Genomic DNA, 22,511 nt, shown 5'->3' with positions numbered 1-22,511 from the left:
ACACTGATATTTTAGAGCTCTAGGGTGAGCCCCGCTGGCCCTAGTCTGTCAATTTGGACTGTGAGCTGAATAGACATACCCATGTGGACCAGTCCTGGCATGTAAGGGGAGACAAAAAGGGGGTTAAAATAAGTGTAACCAGGAAGGGGAGGGAACACCAGTAAGAGGGGGCCTGAGCCTAAGGGGAGTCAGTATGGGAGGGAGAGGTAGCTGTTAAGAAGGGAGGAGACTAAAAGAGCCATGAAGGAAAGAGAAGCAGGAGGGAAAGAATCAGGGGAAAGCACTGGGCAATGAAGGGGAGAATGAAGGAAGACAGGAACGAAGGAAGAAGGCAGATGAAGGAAAAGATTTAGAGAGGGGAAAGAGCTGGGAAAGAAAAGTTAATCAGTGATAAAACTGACTCTGAAAGAGTAAGGGAAGAGAGAAAGATGGGGGGGAAAGTAAAGTGAAAAACAAGAAACCAAAAGGTAACAGTTTGATGCCAAAATGTTAAAGTATACACAGCCTTGATTTCATAAAACAGGGAGCATGATTCTTTATGATGTGGGAATTTTGGGAGAGCTGGCTGTGAATGGAGGTGGCTATGAGACCTTAGTGTTTCTACATGGTGGGGAAAGGATAACCTATCAAAGTTTATGACTAAATTTTTATTATACTAATACTTGGATTTTGAAATTATTCTAGTACCAGATAAACACCAAATAGGTGTGTGAGGCTGGAGCCTGATTCCAGTCTCCCTTCAAACCACACCAGTCTTCTCCAAAGAAAAAGGAGAACTCTCCTCCTGATCGGTGGTTTCACATTAAGGCCCTGATTCTGCAAACACATACATATATAAGAAACTTTATGCACATGAGTAGACCACATGAATGCCGCAGAACTACTCCTGTGCATAAAGTTACTGACAAATGTAAGGGTTTGCAGGATCATGGCCTTATTTTGTAAAAGTTCACAAAAAGAAAAACCTGGAAAGTCCTCAATGCTGAAGGTGTGCAGAGATTTTAAGATGGCTAATCAAAAACAAACACACAAAGTACAGTTTAAAAAATTTAACTTTCTGGATGCCTTTCCTGGGTGTGCATCCCAAGTTCCTAATGAGTTCAAGTGTGGTTTCCTTAGCAGCCTGCATTACTCCCTCAGACTTCACCTAATTCCTCCCTTCTGCAGAGGAATATTGTCTTTTCTTTATCAGCCTCCTGATTATAAATAAGATGCAATTGTTTTAAGTGATTCAGCTGATGGTAGGATTCAGTTGCTCCTTTTACGTTCCTTGGGCTGGGAGGGAATTTTTCTAGGTCCAAGTTTTCCTTAGCAATCTCCTTGGAGCCCTTGTCTATTTCAATAACAATATTAGGGCGGAGAGTGTTAAAATCAAAGTGGTCCACTTCACGGTCCCCTCTCATAGTTCATGATGAATTTTAAATGGCTGCCCAAGGTGCCTACTGATACAGTAACTACAGCATATTTCTGTACATAAAATAGTAGGTACTGGGGTGCTGCAATCACTTCAGAAGGGCAAAGGATGGGTTTTTTTATGTGATTTTAAAACAAGCGGATGAAAGAGAGTACAAAAACCTGCATCTAGTATTTCCAAATGTGCGGGGAAGGACCGCAGCACCCTTATTTAAGATTTGATCTCCTTAGAGCTTCCCAAGCTGCCTGTCTTTTTACCTGGCTGACTGTTGATTTGACTCTGATGCTGCACCTCTTTTCCATTTTGTGTGTGTGCGCTCGTGCACACGCACGCAAGGGGTAAACATGTATGCATTATCTGTGATAGTTGAAAACTCTCCGGGCTTTACCTAATATCTACTTGTGTATCCACACACAATGCATGTTAAATATAAAAAATGCTATTGTCATGGAATTTGAAATGAACTTTATGTTGACAGAATAGATGGAAAGACTCCAGTAGGAAATATGAGTGGAGTGCCATACTGTGAGTCCAGAGAAGCTGTTCTAAAGGCACATATTAAAAGTGGTATCTCACACACCTCTTTCTTCCTGAGAGTGTATGAAAATGGTTTCCTTCAATTCTGCTCTAGGAGTCATTCTCTTAGCAATTTTTCCTAGTCCTTGCTCCTTGATTTTTTTCAGAAGGCTAAAGTAGTTTGCATTTACAAGAGAGGGGGAGGCTTGAAATATATTCTTTATTATAAGAAAATGTTTGCAGCAACTAAATGGAGCCATGCTGACATGGAAAAGCTGGCTGTACTTAAACACTGTGTGAACTATTTGTTTCCTTTGACATGTTTGCTTTATGGATGCTAAGTTGTTATATAGATAGCTTGTGGAAAAATGGTGCTTGTTAGGAGAAAAGGGTTTAGTTTATACCTGAGGAAACTGTGACTTTATAAAATGCAGTATACCAGATCTATAATGTAATTGTCAGTTCACAGAGTAACCAGATAGCAGATAGAATGATGTATCGCAGGGGTCCTTAACCTCTTTTGAATCATGCCCTTGCTTTAGCATCTATTACTGGGAGTTCCTTTCCCCTTACAATAGTGAGGAGGATACTCACCCTACCCTAGTGCAAATTTGGCCTGGCTTGCTGCACCCTCTCTGGAAAGTTTGATGTGCACCTCCCACCCCGGTTAAGAACCTATGATGTATGGAAAGAGTCCTCAGGGACCATTCACCTGAACTAATGAAAAATTGTCCTATACACTGTTGGGCAAATTCTGCAGGGTGTTTTGCACAGGCACATGCCAGAAAAACCACAAGCAGCAGGAGGAGTATATAGTAGAAAATTTCTGCACCAATCCTAGTTCACCACTAAACTCACGGAACATCTGCTCCACAGGCCCACAACAGGAGATGTGGAGGGTAGTGTTAGGTAGGTCCTGCTCCATGTGATTTTGCTTCTAAAAACACTTTTCCAGCAATAATCCTTATCCATTCACTCGTTAGCAGGTAATTCCTCCTCTGATCAGAAGTAATCTGAAGGATGGCAGTTATCCAGATATAACAATATCCCTTGCTTTTGCAGCACCTTATACCTGTTTTCTGGATATTTACATGCTGGGCCAGGCATTTGTCTTAATATATTCCATTCCATTTATGCTTTATGGTCTATTTCTTGCCTCCCCCCCATAATAAAACTGAGTATAAGGTATCTGAGAGAGGCTTATTCTGAAAATGATTATTTTTATATATAAATATAAATATAAAAATGGAACCCTCTTTAAAATGACACACACAACTAGTATTATAATTCTTTTTCAATATTCCAGACAAAAATCAGTTAAGTTACAAATCTATATCAGTTAAATTGATTGTTGTAGTTATTAAAGGAAACCAAATCTTCTGAAGCCATGGAAATTCAAAGTCAGGAAATTGATATTTAAGGTGCCACAAATGTGATGTTGTATCTTCCTTTGGTGCTGATTCTCCTTTAACTTACAACAGTATTACTCAAATAATTTCAGTGGCATTACTTCTGATTTACACAGTGTCGATAAGTGGAGATTCAGATATAGAGTTTTTCTCTGGACTGAACATGGAGGGTTAGGAGGCAAATTTATACCTGCTGAAGTTCTGGCTTGCAATATTCAACTATTCATTATGAACAACACACAAATGAACCACATGGCCTTCAAAATACATTCAAAGACACTAGTTCTCATTGTTAACAAATAGATAAAACAAATGTGGGGCCTGATTGTTCACACCATTACTCCAGTTTTACACCAGTGTAATGGTGTTTAAATCAACAGAGCTATATCAGTGTGAACCAGGAATAAAATAATGGTGAATCAATTCCATGAAGTCTCTAGACCCAAGTTGTGTGAAGTTATGACATTCCAGAAAAAGTTAAATAATTCTCAAAGTAAAAAAGCTCTTAGTTTGAAAACTCAGGTTTCAAAAATGCCTTATTTGCTTAGCTTTATATTTAATAAAAATCTCCTTTTGGTAGAGACTACGAATACAAAATTTCAGGTAAAAAGGTATTACTTTAAGAAAGGTTGGAGACTGGAGGGAGAGGGTGTCTTTTAAAATTGCACTTGTGTTTTGAAAACTACTATTACAATTTCATACATTATTTCAGGTGAATTAAATAGAAACAGCCACCAAATTTCTGAACTGCCAACCACTGTGTAAGTGACAATTACGTATCATACACCTCTTGTTAGGACAATGCACTGGTCCAAAAATAGTGAAGCAATTCATGTGTATAATTATATTTCCATAATTTAATAATTATGGATGGACTCATTTCTGATTAATACAATATATGTTTTATTGGCAAGTGGAAATTATATGGACATAATTTATATGATAACACTAAAAGTAAATCAAATAATTATGTGTATAAAATTTACTGCAAGCTCTTAAAAGGATTCAATTAATAGCCTGTAGGGAGTACAAGAAGTTAGAGATTGTCATTTTGTTATTTATATCATGAGAAGGTCACTAACCTGCCATGAACATCACAGTACTTTGTCTGAGATATCAAGACATGAATGTACTTAAGTGAAGAAAAATTGATGACAACCATTTAAGAGTATTCAGAGGATGGCAAAGGTAACTTTTTACCTTCAGACCTGGGTTTAAATATATTCTAAGGTTTGTCCTGTAAATTATACCAAAACAATACTCAAAATGGGTCAGTGGTTGTAGGTCAATGACTTACACTGCTCATATTTTCTGCATGAATTTGCGTAAGATTTCTTGTAATGCCAAGCTATCAAAGTGCAAGATATGGACCTGATCTTGCAAGAGATGCAGCACCTCTCAAATCCATTGACTGCAGTGGGAATGGACTGCATTCAGTACCTCACAGGAACCACTGAGGTTGCTGTTGGCTTGTTTTATGAGGAAATTACTATACAAAGTATTTTCCAGATTCAAACAACCTTTTCTTCTGAAGAACCTCTCTCTTGTAATGACTTGCTTAAATCCATTGGACCTTCCTCCACTAAAAAGATTTAGACAAAACAATTTAATGGGTTCTTTACAGCAGAGTTGTAACTGCTGTGACTAAATTATTATTGATATAGTGAATCAACTACTGTGAGGTTTGTTTTCCCAAGATGTTGAGTTTAAAAAAAGTTTGATATGGTGCTATGATGTAGCTTTCATTATGGAGCAAAATGAAGGTTGAATGCTATTGTTTTACTCATTTGACTGCTCCTGTAAATGATAATGTACTTCCCATTCTAGATTCTCCCAGACACTTTGAATACTATGGGTCTATTCTGTTGTACCAGTTTCACACCCATATAAATTCATTTAGTTCAGTGGGAGCTACTGGGTGCTTAGCATTGTTGGAAAAAAAATTATTTAGGTGCCTAAAAATGGTGCAGGAGAGATAATGATTTCATAGTCATGGTTATACAGAGCTTTTTGTTTAAAAGCAATTTTTCTAAGTGCTCTTAAATGCATAGAGATAGGTAGATTGTCATGAAAATGCTGTGTACCTCAGGAGCAGGTGTAGAGTTTCTGGTGCAAATAGACGTAGTAGCCCAGTCATTCTCAAACTTTTGTACTGGTGACCCCTTTCACATAGCAAGCCTCTGAGTGTGTGTCCCCCCCTTATAAATTAAAAACACTTTTTAATATATTTAACACCATTATAAATGCTGGAGACAAAGCGGGGTTTGGAGTGGAGGCTGACAGCTCGTCACCCCCCATGTAATAACCTCACAACCCCGAGGGGTCCCGACCCCCAGTTTGAGAACCCCTGAAGTAGCCTAACTTTAAAGGCACTGTTTTTGGAATATATTGGCTGATAGCAGTAGTCACTACCCACTCATAAACAGAGATAAAACATTTTCATTTTTGCCAATTCATTATTTTATTGCGAGTCTTGCAATATTTGGGATTTTATTTCCCTCGTCAGCAGCTGGAATCAGGTTATTGCCAATCTGAGCTTTTGTTTTAAAAACAAGTAAATTTCCTGTCCTCTTAACTGTGCAGAAAAGCTTGAAAACATGTATCCTAAATTCTAACACCAGAAGGCAAATGAAAAGAACCCCCAAATTAATATATCTCCACATTTTGTGATATCCTCAACCCTCCTGCTAATCTGCTGCCTACACTAGAGGTGCCTAAACTCACTTTGTATCTACATTTTTGCGGTTAAAATCCCCAAGGCACTTAAATTCCTGCCTCTGGGCATGCACACAGTGCCTCAGTCAAGGCACCCGAGAGACTGACTCATGCGGCATGAGTCATGCCTAAGCCCCAGCAGGGTGCTCAAAGGAGGTAAAACTAGACGTCCCCCCTGCCTACCTAGCCTGGGGGGCCCAATCCAGTAGGCGCTCTCAGAGGACATCTAACTCCACACAAAATGAATGGGACAAGGAGGAGGCGGCCTACTTTTAGCCCACTGGTTAGGGAACTCGCTGGGGATGAGCCCAGTTCAATTTCCCCTCTGCCTGATGCGGCAAAGGGATTTCAGTATACAGTGAGAGTCATTCTCTCTCTGGCCCAATGGATGTTAAATCATTTATACTCTGTGGAACAGCTTCAGCAAGAGAGACCAACATTAGAATATCCCTTAGTGTATTAAGACACTCATATTACAATTTGTAGGAGGCAGTTCAGGTGGACTCAGTTTAATGTTGAACTTCCCCAAAACAAAACATTTTGATTCTGTTTCACAAACCAAAATACTTTTGATTTGGATCAAATAGAATATTTTGTTTTGATTTTCCTGATGGAAACTTTTGGTTTTCAGCTGAAAGTTTTCAATTTTCATGCTTTTGATGACAAGCTGAAATTTTCTGTGGAAAATTAGCAATGAAAATGATATTTGTGTGTGTGTGTATTAATTGAAATGTTCAAGGGGGCGGTGAAAAAACATTTCTAAGGGTCTATTGTTAACAGTCTTTCACTGATGGTCAATCATGTAAGGAAGGAGATACTCATTTGGAATATGAAGAGCTGCACAATCTACTGTGATGTTTCATTCTGCTAGGTCAAGTGGGCAGAATTTGGTTTATTGCTGAGGCTTGGAAAAGTACCATTGCTTCCCCTACCCCAGTTCAACCCCTGCTGATGACAGACCCTATTAAAATATTGTGGTGCTTGGTGGGCTTGTGTTTACATATTTGCTGTAATCCTTGGGGTTCATTTTTAGCACAGTCCATGTATTCTATGGCCTTTGAAGACACTAGAAAATAGCAGCCTTGATTTTTGTTATAGTGTTGCAGAAACGAAACTGTAATTATGGCTGAAGAAGTGCTTTTACATCCAACCTGTATTTTGAATCATTTACAAGTTTAAAGAAAAAATTCCTTTTGGGTTAAGTTTCTTATGCATTGGGGATAATGATACTTCTTTTGTAAAGTGCTTTGAGAACTATGGTTGAAAAGTGCTATACAAAAGCTGAGTTTTTAATTTTATTATTATTATTTATTATATTATTATTTCAAGTCAAAGATGAATACTTTGGGGGAGGTTTGGAAAAAAATCCTTTCAGACATTTTTGAGTGAAGGAAGTGTTAAAAATGTTTTTCCTTCATTTGAAAAATTGTTGTGTGTTTTACTGTGCTTGGAGAACTCAAACTTTTTGTAAGTTCAAATTTGGCATGTCATGAGGAATGCATGATCTGCCTAGTTTAAAAAAAAAAAAGAATTGCTTGAGAAATTAAGCTATAACCAAGTGAAAACAGCAGACTAGCCATGTCCACTATGAACTTAGTACATGCATTTATCCAAGTATTAGTAAGTGCAAGTGTGCATTTGTCTTTACTGAAATAAATAGCTTATTTTAAAGTGTGATGAATCTCAAATGTTGAATATAAATATTAATAAACAATTTTTAAAATTTACTACCACACTTCCAATAGTACTAGTTTATATGGAATTTATGATGATTACGTTTGTTGTTTTTAAGACACAGAAATTGAATATAAACCAACTACATTAGTGCAACCTTATGGCTGTGATCATGCATGCAATAAGGTCAAGAAATGTAGACTTCCCAAAATAACTAACTTGTTACGGGGGAGGAAAGGGGGGCCACTTGGTTTGAAAATAAAGAACCTGAACTTTAATTTCAATATCTTAATGGTGAGGATTACACTGACTCTGTTTCTTATATTGTGTGGTTGCAACATACAACTTAATGTATGAAGAATTTATATAACAAACCTAGAACTTTCAATGTCACACTACTCACTAATAACTGCTCACACTAAAAGGAAATACAGCCTTTGGTCTGCCAAATTTATGTCACTTCCAAAAAGATTGTATTTTATTATATTCCATGTGTGGAATCTTTTTGTTTGAGCATAGTGAACTACACAAACATTTTTGTCATGGTGTGGAAGCCAACATATCTTAAATAAGTTTTTTTTCCCCTTTTTTTTCTTTTCAGAATTGATTTGTTCCATCATGAACTGGTTATATGTTCCTGTAACATTTAGGCATTTAAACAGCTCTAGCTTCACACAGAGCAATTCTCATTGCATGACGCTGAGAACACAGTTTTATGAAATCTTTGTAATCTTACAATAAAATATAACCTGACTCCTTCACACTGACTCTCCCTCAACCATCCCCAAAAAGATGCTGGATACTGATTCATAGATGCATATGTTCTAAGGCCAGAAGGGACTATTATGATCATCTTGTCTGACCTCCTGTATAACATAGGCCATAGAACTTCCCCAAAATAAATCCTAGATGGTAACTGTGACGGGTTGGATCACAGAACCCCCTTTGGGAGCTGCCACCTGATGTGCCAAGCCTACTTCTGCCCCTGCTAGCTCAGGACCTCAGCACTCTATCTTGCTGAGCCAGACACACCCATCTGTTCCAACAAAGACCCAGGGTCTGAATTACTTGCCCCAAAGCTGAAGCCTTGGCTGAAAGCAGCCTACAGAAGTGTTCTTGTCTTTAACACTCAGATGCCCAACTCCCAATGGGGTCTAAACCCAAATAAATCCGTTTTACCCTGTATAAAGCTTATACAAGGTAAACTCAAATTGTTCGCCCTCTATAACACTGATAGAGAAAGATGCACAGCTGTTTGCCTCCCCCAGGTATTAATACATACTCTGGGTTAATTAATAAGTAAAAGGTGATTTTATTAAATACAGAAAGTAGGATTTAAGTGGTTCCAAGTAGTAACAGACAGAACAAAGTAAGTCACCAAGCAAAATAAAATAAAACACACAAATCTATGTCTAATCAAACTGAATACAGATAAGATCCTCACCAGTTCCAGAATGCTCCCTTTTACAGACTAATCTCCTTTTAGCCTGGGTCCAGCAATCACTCACACCCCTTGCAATTACTGTCCTTTGTTCCAGTTTCTTTCAGGTATCCTAGGGGGTGGAGAGGCTCTCTCTTTAGCCAGCTAAAGACAAAATGGAGGGGTCTCACCCGGGCTTAAATAGACTCTCTTGTGGGTGGAAACCTCCTCCTCTTTCCTATGCAAAGCCCAGCTCCAAGATGGAGTTTTGGAGTCACCTGGGCAAGTCACATGTCCATGCATAACTCACAGTTTCTTACCAGGTAGCAGCCATGGGTCACATGCTACCTTGAACGTCCTCATGTAGACTTCTTATGTGGATTGGAGCCTTCCAAGATCCATTGTCATTTAAGTGTTTCTTGATTAGGTACTTAACTTCAACCTTCCTTTCTCCAGGAACTGACCAAATGCCCTACTAAGGTTATTTAGAAATCAAGCCAGTACACAGCCAATATTCATTGTATATATGCATACAAATAGGATTAATAGATTCAGTAGATCATAACCTTTACAGAGATATGCTACATGGCATATGTAGCATAAAACACATTCTAAGCATATTTCCATAAAGCCTTATGGGAGGTACCATCACAGTAACTTTTAGAAAAACATCCAATCTTGATTTTAAAATTGCCAATGAGGGAGAATCCACCATGACCTTTGGTGAATTATTTGAGTGGTTAAATACTGCATTGGCCCAAACATTGTGGTCTGTCTGCACAAAAAATACTAATAAAACCCCCAAAAAATCTTCTAATCCTTGACTTCTGATGATACTGTACAAAACACTTAATCCTTGCTCTTGTGAGGAAGGTTAATAGCTAATAGTATCCAATTAAAGCTGGAGACACAGTTTGTAGTGAATAATTTATTCAGTTAATCTGTCATTTTTTTGTTTGCAGGTTATACAGATTTGTTCAGTAAATGAAAACATCCTACAAATGATTCATGTAAACATATTTCAACTGTCTGTTCACTATCTGATGCAAATGTTGTGAGCTCCTGTCCCAGGCACAGGCCTTTGCTGTGTCTGTGGTGTTTTCCCCTGCTGGTTGGCTCTGTTGCATCTGGGCACTTCTGTGCTGTGCTGTTGTGAAGCATCTCTTTCTCTGGCTACGGCTGTGCATGGGCCTGGCTTCCTTACTGTTGTAGGGAGTCTGCTTTGCACCAGCAGTGAGCCTCTTCAGGCTTCCGGTGGCCCCAACGCCTGGAAGGCAGCTGCATTTAGTCTCTGGGCTCCCTCTTAAACCATGAAGGACACACAGGATACAGAGGAGTGGCTTCTCATCCTCATGAACTCTTCCACTCCTCAGCATGTAATAACCTTGGACACATTATCAGGTGAAGGAGCAAGGTTGTGACTGTGTGTGGGCATGTTTGGGTGCACTTGTGTGTTGGTGTATGGAGGTGAATTAAGGAGCCTGCAGGGCCGGTGCAACCACTAGGCAACTAGGCGGTCACCTAGGGTGCCAAGTGATTGGGGGCACCAAAAAGCGGTGCCCTGGCTTGGCAGGGAGGAGCCGCCTTCCGGAGGCACCAGAGAGCCAGAGCATCGGCTTGTGGGGGCAGCGAACCCCAGCCATGGAGGAGCTGGCGCAGCGCAGGGGGGCAGCAGCCCTGCAAAGGCGGTGGCGCCACTAGCGGGGAGCAACTGCCCCTCCTGGCCAGCGCCTCTCCTGGGGGCTCCTGCAGGCTGCAGCGGATACATGTGGGCGGCTCCCGTGCGCCCCCCGCTCGCCACGCTTGGGCTCTGCAGCTCCCGGGCACAGGAGCTACCGCCACCACTGGGGCACGGGGCCCTGAGCCTGCTCCGGGAGGGGCAGCGACAGCTCACACTCCCGGGAGCCGCAGAGCCCAAGCACAGCGAGGTGGGAGCCGGGGGGCGCACAGGGGCAGCCGCCCACATGCATCCGCTGCAGGAGCCTCTGGTGGGGCGCCGGGCAGCAGCCCGGGCAGGCACGCCTCCCAGCTCCCCCCTCATTGTGCTCAGGTTCTGCCGCTCCTGGGCGTGTGAGCTGCCGCTGTCCCTCCTGGAGCAGGCTCAGGGCCCCGTGTCCCGGTGGTGGTGGTGGTGGTGGCAGCTCACATGCCCGGGAGCTGCAGAGCCAGAGGCGCATGGGGGCTGCCGCCCACATGCATCTGCTGCAGCCTGCAGGAGCCCCAAGGGGGGGTGCTGGGCCACAGCCTGGGCAGGAGGGGTAGGGGGCGCGGCTGCTCCCCGCTAGCGGCGCCACTGCCTTTGCAGGGCTGCTGCCCCCCTGCGCTGTGCTGGCTCCTCCATGGCTGGGGCTTGCCACCGCAAGCGGGACACTCTGGCTCTCTGGTGCCTCCGGAAGGCGTCTCCTCCCTGCCAAGCTGCTGCAGCAGCCCAAGCCCGGCAAAGCCAGTGAGTGGACTCGGGGTGGGGGCCGCCGAGGTGAGGTGGGGTGGGGAGGGCTTGCGGGGGGGCTGTGCATGCTCCAGGGGAGTTCAGGGGGCGGGGAGGGGGAAACCTGGTCTGGGGAGCAGCCCCTGGGCACGGCTGGCCCCTGGGGTCTATAAAGGTTCATTGGGATTTGTCCCTCAATGAACCGATGTGCAAGGGGAGGGGGGGAGTCGCAAGGTGGAAGTTTCACCTAGTGCGCAAAATATCCTTGCACTGGCACTGGGAGCCTGTCTGGGGGATTGTGACTGACTGACTGAATCCACTGTAGTAATGCCAACCACAAGCATTCAAAAGTCATGAGTCTGGTCCCCCCAAAAGTCAAGAAATTGGTTTGAAAAGCAGATGATTTTAAAATATATATGCATTTTAAAATTGCCTTCTGGTTACTGAGCCTTTAGGGTTCATGTTTTCAAGCTTTTCTCCAAAACCATGAGGGCTGCAAACTGACTTTAAACTTTTTAAATGAAAGCTGACATTGTCCAGTAATAACTTGATTCCAGGAGCCGGTGCTTTAAGAAAAGTACCAAATATCATAAGACTGGTGATAAAATCATGAGTATTGGCAACACTGCCATTGCCTGCCAGGGTTGCAGTAGTGGTATCTGTGGGAAGAAAAGCATCAAGATGGGGGAAGGGGCAGATACAAGGGGGAGGTGAGAGTCCTCTAGGGAGTTGGTAGGACTGCAGGAGATGACAGTATAGGCAATCACATTTCAGTTCATGCTTAAACAGCAAATAATAAATCTCTTGCTGGCAGAGCCTAAAAACAAAGTAGTGACATTTTAAAAACAGACACTAATTTTTTTAGGAGTCTGTGTAATGAATATTAATAATCATTTAATGTTCCCAGGGCTGCTAGAACCAACACTTCTGTCTTTATTAAGTGCAGTGATGTTTTTGAACATTTCTGGAGCAGCAGAAGCCCCTATTTTATACCCATAGCCTAGTGCAGGGGTCGTCAACCTTCAACATGCAGCCCATCATGGTAATCTGCTGGTGGGCCGTGAGAAATTTTATTTACTTTGACTGTCCGCAGGCACGGCTGCCCGCAGCTCCCAGTGGCTGTGGTTCACCATTCCCAGCCAATGGGAGCAGCAGCAAGCACATCCCTGCAGCCCGCGCCGCTTTCTGTAGCTCCCATGGGCCGAGAATGGCGAACCGCAGCCACTGAAAACTGCAGGGGGCCATGCCTGCAGACAGTCAACATAAACAAAATGTCTTGCAGCCCGCCAGTGGATTACCCTGATGGGCCGCATGCCAAAGGTTACTGACCCCTGGCCTAGTGGTTGGAGCATTCATCTGGCATGTGGAAGACCTAGGCTTGAATCCCTACACTGGAGCAAGGACTTGAAACTAGATTTCTTCTCCCCCTCAGTGAATGCCTTAACCACCAAGCTATTGGTTATTCTGGGGTAGCTCTCTCTTTCAATTTCTCTTGTTGAATTGCAGGGAGGGATAGTTAAGTCGTTTGAGCATTAGCCTGTTAAACCCAGCATTTGAGTTCAATCCTTGAGGGGGCCATTTAGGGATCTGGGGCAAAAATCTGTCTGGGGATTGGTCCTGTTTTGAGCAGGGGGTTGGACTAGATGACCTCCTGAGGTCCCTTCCAACCCTGATATTCTATGATTCCATGAAGCTGTCCCACTTTGTATAAACTACTTGAAGGGTCACTGGGCCAGAGAAAGTGAGTGAGTTTGTAGCCCACTTGAACATTTTGTTCAACCTGAAATGACACGTTTACACTTTTTTTTTCCAATTCGCCAAAAATTTCAAAAGATTTCAATTTCTGTTCAACCCAAATGAAGATTGGTTTTTGATTTTTTCCAGAACTGCCAGTGAATTGAAAAAACAGTTATTTGCACAGCTCTATTTATTATAACCACATTTATAACCCCTCGAGTAAACCATTAGAAAAATGACACCAACCTAAGATACAGTGAATAAGGGATTTAAATGTAATGTTTAGCTGCAAGCATAATTAATTGGATCTTGTTAAGGCTTGCATACCCTAGCTCTGTATCACTCCACAATCAATATACTGATGGGCATGATAATAGCAATCAACATACAAAGGGGAAGGAAGTTTATAAAAAAAAAATATTGATCCAAAATAGTTCAGTTGAAGTTCTTGTGCCATACAAAATCCATCAGTTTTCTAAATTGGATTTAAAATTGAATGGCTGTTTTGCTGATTTTTTTATTTTATTTTATTCTGTCTAACATCTGTTCTCTTGACTTTGGCTTCTGAATAGATAGGTCTTGTCAGGATGTTTCAGCTCTAGTTTACTGTGCAAAGAATCATTCCTTCTACCTCATTTTCAAAGAGGTTTTTAAGTGGAATCGGAGTGTAGCGCTCTACTTGGGCGGTAGAACTGAAGTTAGGCTCTCTTTATTTATTTTTTTTAAAGCTGGATTTCAAAAGTAAAGTTTCCTCTTTCAGTAATGTTTTCCAAAAATGGTGCTGGCAGGCATCTTCATAGTATCAGATCTTAAAAAGAAAGTAGGCATACTTAAATAGCTGATCAAATGTTACTTTTGAGAAAACGCTTCTACTTTGTAACATACCCAGATAGCTTTCACAGAAGTCCTTAGCACATGATTTTGCCTTTTAGGCCCTATCAAAATGCACTTCTGAGTAGTATTAAGGAAAACAACATGAAGTGAATGATTAATACAGTCATTCTACAACTTAAGAAAATCTTTTACAACTTATAAAGCTCTGTGTTCAAAACTTACTGATATGGTTCTGATGAACATGGCTTAACTTAAACTCGTTTAGCTGCATGGTACACAAGGCTTTACTGAATTTGTGGCATAAGTTTAGAGCAACAAACATCTCGATAGCAAGGTAAGTGCTTCCAGAATGGCTGCTTCCAAACCAGGAGTGCTGTACAGTTCGGTGTAAACTGTATACATTACCTTCTCTCACAATTCTGTGGATTACTAGCTACTGGATTGGAGTTAAGTGTTGATACTCTAATATAGCTGTAAGGAAAAATAATTTAACGTGAATATGCAATTTAAATTGCATATTAAGTTAAAGTGCTTTCATTCTGTGATAATTTTCTAAGGTGCTATCCAGACTATCCAGCCTGCTTAATAAACACATCCTTCTATTTGATGTGCAGTAGTGGTTTGGGGGTTTACTGACAATGCTTATGCACTTGAAAAGGGTAAATGGATGCCTTTGATGGTTTGAAGGACCAAGTACAGTATGTGACAAGTATTGTCTTAATCCTCCCACTGGTATGCAATTATGAACACTATGTATCTGAGAGGAAGATAAAGCCATAAAACTTTAACATTCAGTTAACATCCCACATATGAAACCGCTCCTGTGGTGATGTAGATAGCATAGGAAATGAGCAAAATGTAGGCAACAAAACGGAACGATTAACAGTTTATTTTTGGGAGAGGGAAGAGTAGGAATCTCCAGTTAAACTCCCGAGACTGAATCCTTGTCCCCTCTTCCACCTACAGCGTGCTACTACAGTATAAATTAGCCAGAAAGCTGCTCTAAAGGGGTAGATGAGAATTTATCCCGGTACAGAGCAGTCCTTGGGCTATGCCATTCACACATCTCCTTTCTCCACGTTGGGTGGTGGGTCAGTATGCATGGTGGAATGCAGGTCTTTCACCACCATAGCAATTGGTTGTACCCGGTGTAATTTACTGTAGCCCTGAGTTTCAAATGAAATTATAATCAGCTCAAACTGAACACAACCCCCTGGAAATAATAATGGAGATAATTTCCCCCCTGCTCCCTCTTTGCAATTATTCTTCATTTTCTCATGCTTTTGCACTTCCTGGTTATGGCTGGAGCTAAAACCAAAACTGCCAAATCACACCACTTCCAATGACAGGCCTGAAGCAAAATTCAGCCTCTGAGCATCCTTGAATCTTTTAGGTGCTTTAGATCTATATATGGATACCCAATTTGCAAACAGGTTTTCTATGTAACAGGCTGAACCAAATTTCTGGATATTAACACCCTCAAACTTTGATGGGATGATTGTTCAAAATATCAGCCGAGATGCACATTTTGAAGCTTGAACTCATCTCTTGATATTTCTAACCCCAATATAGGAAGTTGTGAGAATATGCTCCCCTGTGAGATTTTCAGAAGACTTCCCAGACCCATTTTGCGGAGCCTAGATGTCAGGATGAGTTTTGACTACACTGCTAAATTTTGGGGATTTTCAGAATGGGGTGCTTAAAGTTAGACTTCTTAACACATATACTGTTGCCTGATTTTCAAATGTGCTAAGCTCACAACAGTTGCCTTCAAATCTTGGCTGTGATGTTTGTCAAAATGGAGCAGAACTGCTCATCTTTTTGAAGTTTGGCTATCATTATAGTTACTCAATTATTTATAAAAGCATCTGAAAGCTTTAAATGTTTGAAGCATAAAATATAAAAGAACTAAAAAAAAAAAGAAAATAGTCAATTTTTAGATGTGAATAATTTTACTTAACAATGTATTTTTTGGATTTTTGTAAGAAATCTAAATAACAGGTAGAAATATAGCTGAGATGCTATGGAAGGGAGAGTGTAGCTAAGCTACTTGGCAGTAGCTGCACTGGCATATGCAATTATGATAGATAAAACAATCAGAATTACTCAAAGTGCTTTGCAGACACTGAATGTGTCTGGTCATTTGGGAGTTTGAATAATCAGAAGTCAAAATACAATGAGTCCATTGACCAGAGAGATACAGTACTGTATATAATGCTATGGCAGGGGAGTAGAAAGATATAACTATCAACAGGCAGATCAATTTGTTTGAAAGCTTTATTCATTTGATAGATATTTCCTGCATGTTATATGGAATAACACAACGGATGAAAGCTTTCAAATTAATAAAAAGTTTTTCAGTGAACCCATTGCTGGTAGGGAGGTAGATAATAAGGGTTCAGATAATCAAGATTCTACTGCATGGCTTATTAAATTAACATGATTTTTTTTCTGTTCCAAAAAAACCAAAACACCCAAGAACCCTGTCTGTAACTAGTAATTATTGACTGTACTGTGCATATCATTTGCTTTTACAATGACTGTTTCTTGTTGTTCTTTTTTTTAACAGTAATTCTCCATTTTAGGCCTTCACTTATAGAACATAAACTTTCAGTTACTAGACAAATGGCCTGAAATGTCCACTGTATCTTTCCTCATTTCCATCCCAGCTCTGCCAAAATCAATATACCATTAACTATTTATGTTTATGTTACACTGTCTGTGCCCACCTTCTTATGCTGGAAGCTGCTCTCTTGGGTGACTGGGGGATTCAGGGATTCTGGCCTCCTGCTTGTTCCATCTAAACGTTGTTAAATTTTAAAATATCCAATATGTAGTCGTGACCATGGTTTAAAATGCATACCCATCTCCCTACTCCCAACACACACACACATTTCTGCTTCTTGGAGGTTCTGAACTTCTGGTTAGCATACAAACTTAATCTGCATTCAGTACAGCACAGGAAAACTACCAGACCCAAGTACAGACCAGCTTTTTGTCTGCAATTATATTTGGTTTTGTTTTGCTTTCCTTGGGTGAAAATGAATGTGGAGAAGAGAACTTACTGCTAAATGGTGAAGCTAAAGGATAGTGAATGCCTCTGGACAAACATAAGCTCATTTTTTCCAAGTACTTTTGGATAATACTCAAGAGAAATTCTATTTTAAAAAAGAAAGATGTTATTTTACAAGGACTGATTTAGACCAAATGTCATCGTTTGTCAGTGTTAAAATTTCATGAGGACTAGTTAATGGCAAGTATGGTAGAAGGATGCTGCTTAAGATTTTTTTAAATTTGTTCCAGATAAATATCACAACCAACTTGTTTTCTTATGTACATAACTGAAAACAACATTGTTTTAAATGAAATTTCATGAAGGGAAGTTTCACTATTTAATGTAAATATAAACATATTTATCTTGTTTTCATCACTTTTTTTTACCACATTTGCTAATTATTAAATGATTTGGACCAATTTCTGTCTTCATATGTGTCCCTGCAACTCAGTCTGACATAAAAATTATGGTAACACTTTGAGGGAATGATCCTAACTCAGTTCAATTGGGATAACTTCATTGACTTCAATACAGCTACACCGATTGACACCAGCTGAGGATCTAGCCCTCAATGTCTGCTACATAGCAGATATTCCTGCATGTCTGAAGACAGAATTTGATCTTTCCCTTTTAAACAAGGGCCTGCTCTTTTCCCTATGTGTTCATACAATGAAATCATGTTCATAATGTTGAATTTGCAACATCTCATTCATTTCCATGACAATTGCCTATGACATTTTTTATGACCATGGAAAACTCCAGAAAGGTGCATTCTTCACTTATTGGAGGGAATTTACCCACAACTCCCATTATCTAATATGCTTGACTAAAGGCCTGAACACTGAGTTGATAACCCAACATCTTTTTAGTTAAAATATAAGAACATAAGAGCTGCTATATGGGTCAGACAATGGTCCATCTTGCCCAGTATCCTGTCTTCAACAGTGGTCTATACCAGAGCTTCAAGGTGAGTGTAAAGAACAGGCCAATCATGGAGTGATCCACCCCTGTCTTCCACTCCTGGCTTCTGATAGTCAGAGGTTTAGGGTTGCCCAGAGCATGGGGTTGCATCTCTGACCATCTTAACTAAGAGCCATGAACTTATTCAATTCTTTTTGTGAACCAAGTTTGCTTTTGATCATGACAACATCCCATGGCAGAGTTCCACAGTGCGTTGTGTGAAAAAGTACTTCTTTTAGTTTGTATTAAACCTGTTGCCTATTAATTTCATTGGGTGACCCCTGGTTTTTGTATTGTGTGAAAGGGTAAATAACACTTCTGTATTCATTTTTTCCACACCATTCATGATTTTATAGACCTCTATCATATTCCTCTTTAGTCATCTCTTTTCTAATCTGAACAGCCCTAATCTTCTTAGTCTCTTCTCGTATGGAACCTTTGATCATCTTTGTTGCCCTTCTCTGAACCTTTTCCAGTTCCTCTCACTTCTTTTTGAGATGGAATAACCAGAACTGGACACACTATTCAAGGTGTGGACACACCATGGATTTATATAGCGGCATTATATTTTCTGTCTTATTTTCTATCCCTTTCCTAATCATTCCTAACATACTGTCAAAGCTTTTTGACTGCTGCACTGCATTGAATGGAAATTTTAAGAGACAGTGACTCCAAGATATCTTTATTGGGTGGTAATAGCCAATTAAAATCCATCATTGTATAGGTATAGTTGGGATTATTTTTTTCAGTGTGAGTTACTTTGCACTTATCAACTTTGAATTGCATCTGCTATTTTGTTGCCCAGTCACCCCGTTTTGTGAGAGCCTTCTGTAACTCTTCACAGTCTGCTTTGGACTTCGCTATCTTGAACAATTTTTGTATTGTCTGCAAACTTTGCCACCTCATTATTCACCCTCTTTTCTAGATCATGAATGAATATGATGAATAGCGCAGGTCCCAGTATAGATCCTTGGGGGACTCTCACTGTTTGCCACTCCCCATTATGAAAACTGACCATTTGTTCCTACCCTTTATTTCCTGTCTTTCAACCAAGTACTGATCCAGGAGAGGACCTTCCCTCTTATCCCCTGGCTACTTAGTTTCCTTAAGAGCGTTTGGTGAAGGACTTTTCCAAAGGCTTTCTGAAAATCCAAGTATGCTATATCGACTGGTCACCTAGTAGTAGGATTTTATGTTTGTATTAATATAACTTAGAATGAAGGATAAAGAATAATAATGTAGCATGTATTAAATGTATTGGTGTATGATTTGATCATATCCTGCCAGCCACCCTTTTTGAATAACAGAAAGGAATGGCCTAATGGGCCATTGGTAGAGATACATCAGCCAGAATCTGTGTCTGGACTGATTTTAAGGCAGTGACAGACCTTTGAGGGTCACCAATTTGTTGTGGGTTTAGCATTTTAAAATAAGTAAAAGAATGCAATGATTGTCTTTCTTTTGCATTGCAATTTGATGTTCCTGTTCAAAATGTTCTGTGTAAATTAATTCTGTTTTGTGTGTGAATGAGGAATGTATGTGTTAAGAGATAAGTGTGAAGGCCATCGCTGAACCAGATGTACGAGGGAGGAACCAGAGACAGACGCAAGGGTGCCAGGAGGCTGCAACATGCTCCTATTGAAATGTCAGAGGAGGGAAGATTGACGACTCTAAAGACAGGCACCTATCAATGGGGACGAGATAGCTGTGATAAAGAATGAGAAGGACAATTTAAGAAAACAAGCACTCGTCAAACAACAATTGATTACAGCATGACAGAGCAAAACTCATTGGTCCCAATGAAGGAAAATCACTATATAAACAGGGTGCCTTGCCATGAAACTTTGGGTTCGTCCTGCCAAGACTTCCCCGGAGCATTGTGTCATGATCGATGGAACCTGGCTCCTCCCTACCGGTGATCAACCTAGCTGGCCACTAGGTTGATCCGGACTGGTAACTATAACATCGACTGGCAGGACAGTGTGCATGGTGTGTGTATGTGTAACTGAAAAGCATATGCTAACTGCTGTATTCTTAATAAATGCATTGTGTTGCCTTCTCCCCTATAAAAGATCTTGTGTGTTTTGTATAAGCATAACACCCCTCTCCACATGCTTGTTGACTTCCTCAAATAATTCTAATAGACTGGGGAGGAATGACTTCCCTTTACAAAAGTCATGTTGACTCTTCAGAAACAAATCATGTTTGTTGATGTGTCTGATAATTCTATTCTTTACAGTAGTTTCTACCAATTTGCCTGGTTCTGAAGTTAGGTTCACCAGCCTGTAACTACCTGGATCCCCTCTGGAGCCCTTTCAAAAAATTGGTGTTACATTAGATACTTTTCAGTCATCTGGTACAGAGGCTGATTTCAGTGATGGGTTATTGACTACAGTTCATAATTCTGCAATTTCATACTTGAGTTCTTTCAGAACTCTTGGGTGAAGACCATCTGGTCGCAGTGACTTATTACAGTTTAGTGTATCAATTTGTTCTAAAACCTCTTCTACTGACACATCAATTTGAGACAGTACTTCAGATTTGTCGCCCAAAAAGAATAGCTCTAATGTGGCCATCTCCATCACATCCTCTGCAATGAAGACTGATGCAGAGAATTCATTTAGTGTCTCTGCAATGGCCCTGTCTTCCTTGAGTGCTGCTTTAATGCCTTTGTCATTTAGTGGCCCCACTGCGTCTTTGACGGGCTTCCTACTTCTGGTGTACTTAAAAATGTTTTTATTATTAGTTTTTGCATCATTAACAAGTTGCTTCTCAAATTCTTTGCTGTCTTCCCTTATTATACTTGCGAGAGTTTGTGTACCTTCTTGTATTCTTGCTTGGATTTGACTTTCACATTTAAAGGATGCCTTTTTGCCTCTAATGGCCTCCATTACTTTGCTGATTAGCCATGGTGGCGTTCCTTTGGTTAGAATCATAGACTTTAAGGTCAGAAGGGACCATTATGATCATCTATTCTGACCTCCTGCACGATGCAGGCTACAGAATCTCACCCACCCACTCCTGTATCAAACCTGTGTCTGAGCCATTGAAGTCCTCAAATCATGGTTTAAAGACTTCAAGGTGCAGAGAATCTTCCAGCAAATGACCTGTGCCCCACGCTGCAGAGGAAGGCAACCCCCCCGCCAGGGCCTCTGCCAATCTGCCCTGGAGGAAAATTCCTTCCTGACCCCAAATATGGCGATCAGCTAAACCCTGAGCATGTGGGCAAGACTCACCAGCCAGACACCCAGGAAAGAATTCTCTGTAGTAACTCAGATCCCACCCCACCTAACATCCCATCACAAGCCATTGGGCATATTTACCACTAATAGTCAAAGACCAATCTCATTATACCATCCCCTCCATAAGTTTATCAAGCTTAGTCTTGAAGCCAGATATGTTTTTTGCCCCCACTACTCCCCTTGGAAGGCTGTTCCAGAGCTTCACTCCTCTGATGGTTAGAAACCTTTGTCTAATTTCAAGTCTAAACTTCCTGATGGCCAGTTTATATCCATTTGTTCTTGTGTCCACATTGCTACTGAGCTTAAATAATTCCTCTCCCTCCCTGGTATTTATTCCTCTGATATATTTGTAGAGAGCAATCATATCTCCCCTCAGCCTTCTTTTGGTTAGGCTAAACAAGCCAAGCTCTTTGAGTCTCCTTTCATAAGACAGGTTTTCCATTCCTCGGATCATCCTAGTAGACCGTCTCTGTACCTGTTCCAGTTTGAATTCGTCCTTCAACATGGGAGACCAGAACTGCACACAGTATTCCAGATGAGGTCTCACCAGTGCCTTGTATAACGGTACTAACACCTCCTTATCTCTACTGGAAATACCTCACCTGATGCATCCCAAGACCGCATTAGCTTTTTTCACGGCCATATCACATTGGCGGCTCATAGTCATCCTGTGATCAACCAATACTCCGAGGTCCTTCTCCTCCTCTGTTACTTCCAACTGATGCGTCCCCAATTTATAACAATAATTCTTGTTATTAATCCCTAAATGCATGACCTTGCACTTTTCACTATTAAATTTCATCCTATTAGTATTACTCTAATTTACGAGGTCATCCAGATCTTCCTGTATGATATCCCAGTCCTTCTCTGTATTGGCAATACCTCCCAGCTTTGTGTCAGCTTTATTAGCACATTCCCACTTTTTGTGCCAAGGTCAGTAATAAAAAGATTAAATAAGATTGGTCCCAAAACCGATCCCTGAGGATCTCCACTAGTAACCTCCCTCCAGCCTGACAGTTCACCTTTCAGTACGACTCGTTGTAGTCTCCCCCTTTAACCAATTCCTTATCCACCTTTCAATTTTCATATTGATCCCCATCTTTTCCA

At 40.8% G+C, this 22,511-nt stretch overlaps 1 protein-coding gene across 1 annotated transcript in view; it reads right to left on the bottom strand.

Moving 5' to 3' along the window:
- The window catches only part of ANXA10 (annexin A10), an 81,780-nt gene extending 60,682 nt beyond the window's left edge, over window positions 1-21,098 (bottom strand). The window contains exon 1 of the mRNA XM_024194181.2: window positions 20,598-21,098. Within this exon, the coding sequence (XP_024049949.2) occupies window positions 20,598-21,098 (501 nt within the window). The remainder of the gene's footprint in view (window positions 1-20,597) is intronic.
- Window positions 21,099-22,511: the final 1,413 nt, after the last annotated feature.

The sequence above is a fragment of the Terrapene carolina genome, unplaced genomic scaffold (assembly GCF_002925995.2).
Source record: "Terrapene carolina triunguis isolate 2854851 unplaced genomic scaffold, T_m_triunguis-2.0 Scaffold66, whole genome shotgun sequence".
NCBI classification, from domain to species: Eukaryota; Metazoa; Chordata; order Testudines; family Emydidae; genus Terrapene; species Terrapene triunguis.
This window is presented reverse-complemented; position numbering and strand designations above follow the sequence as displayed.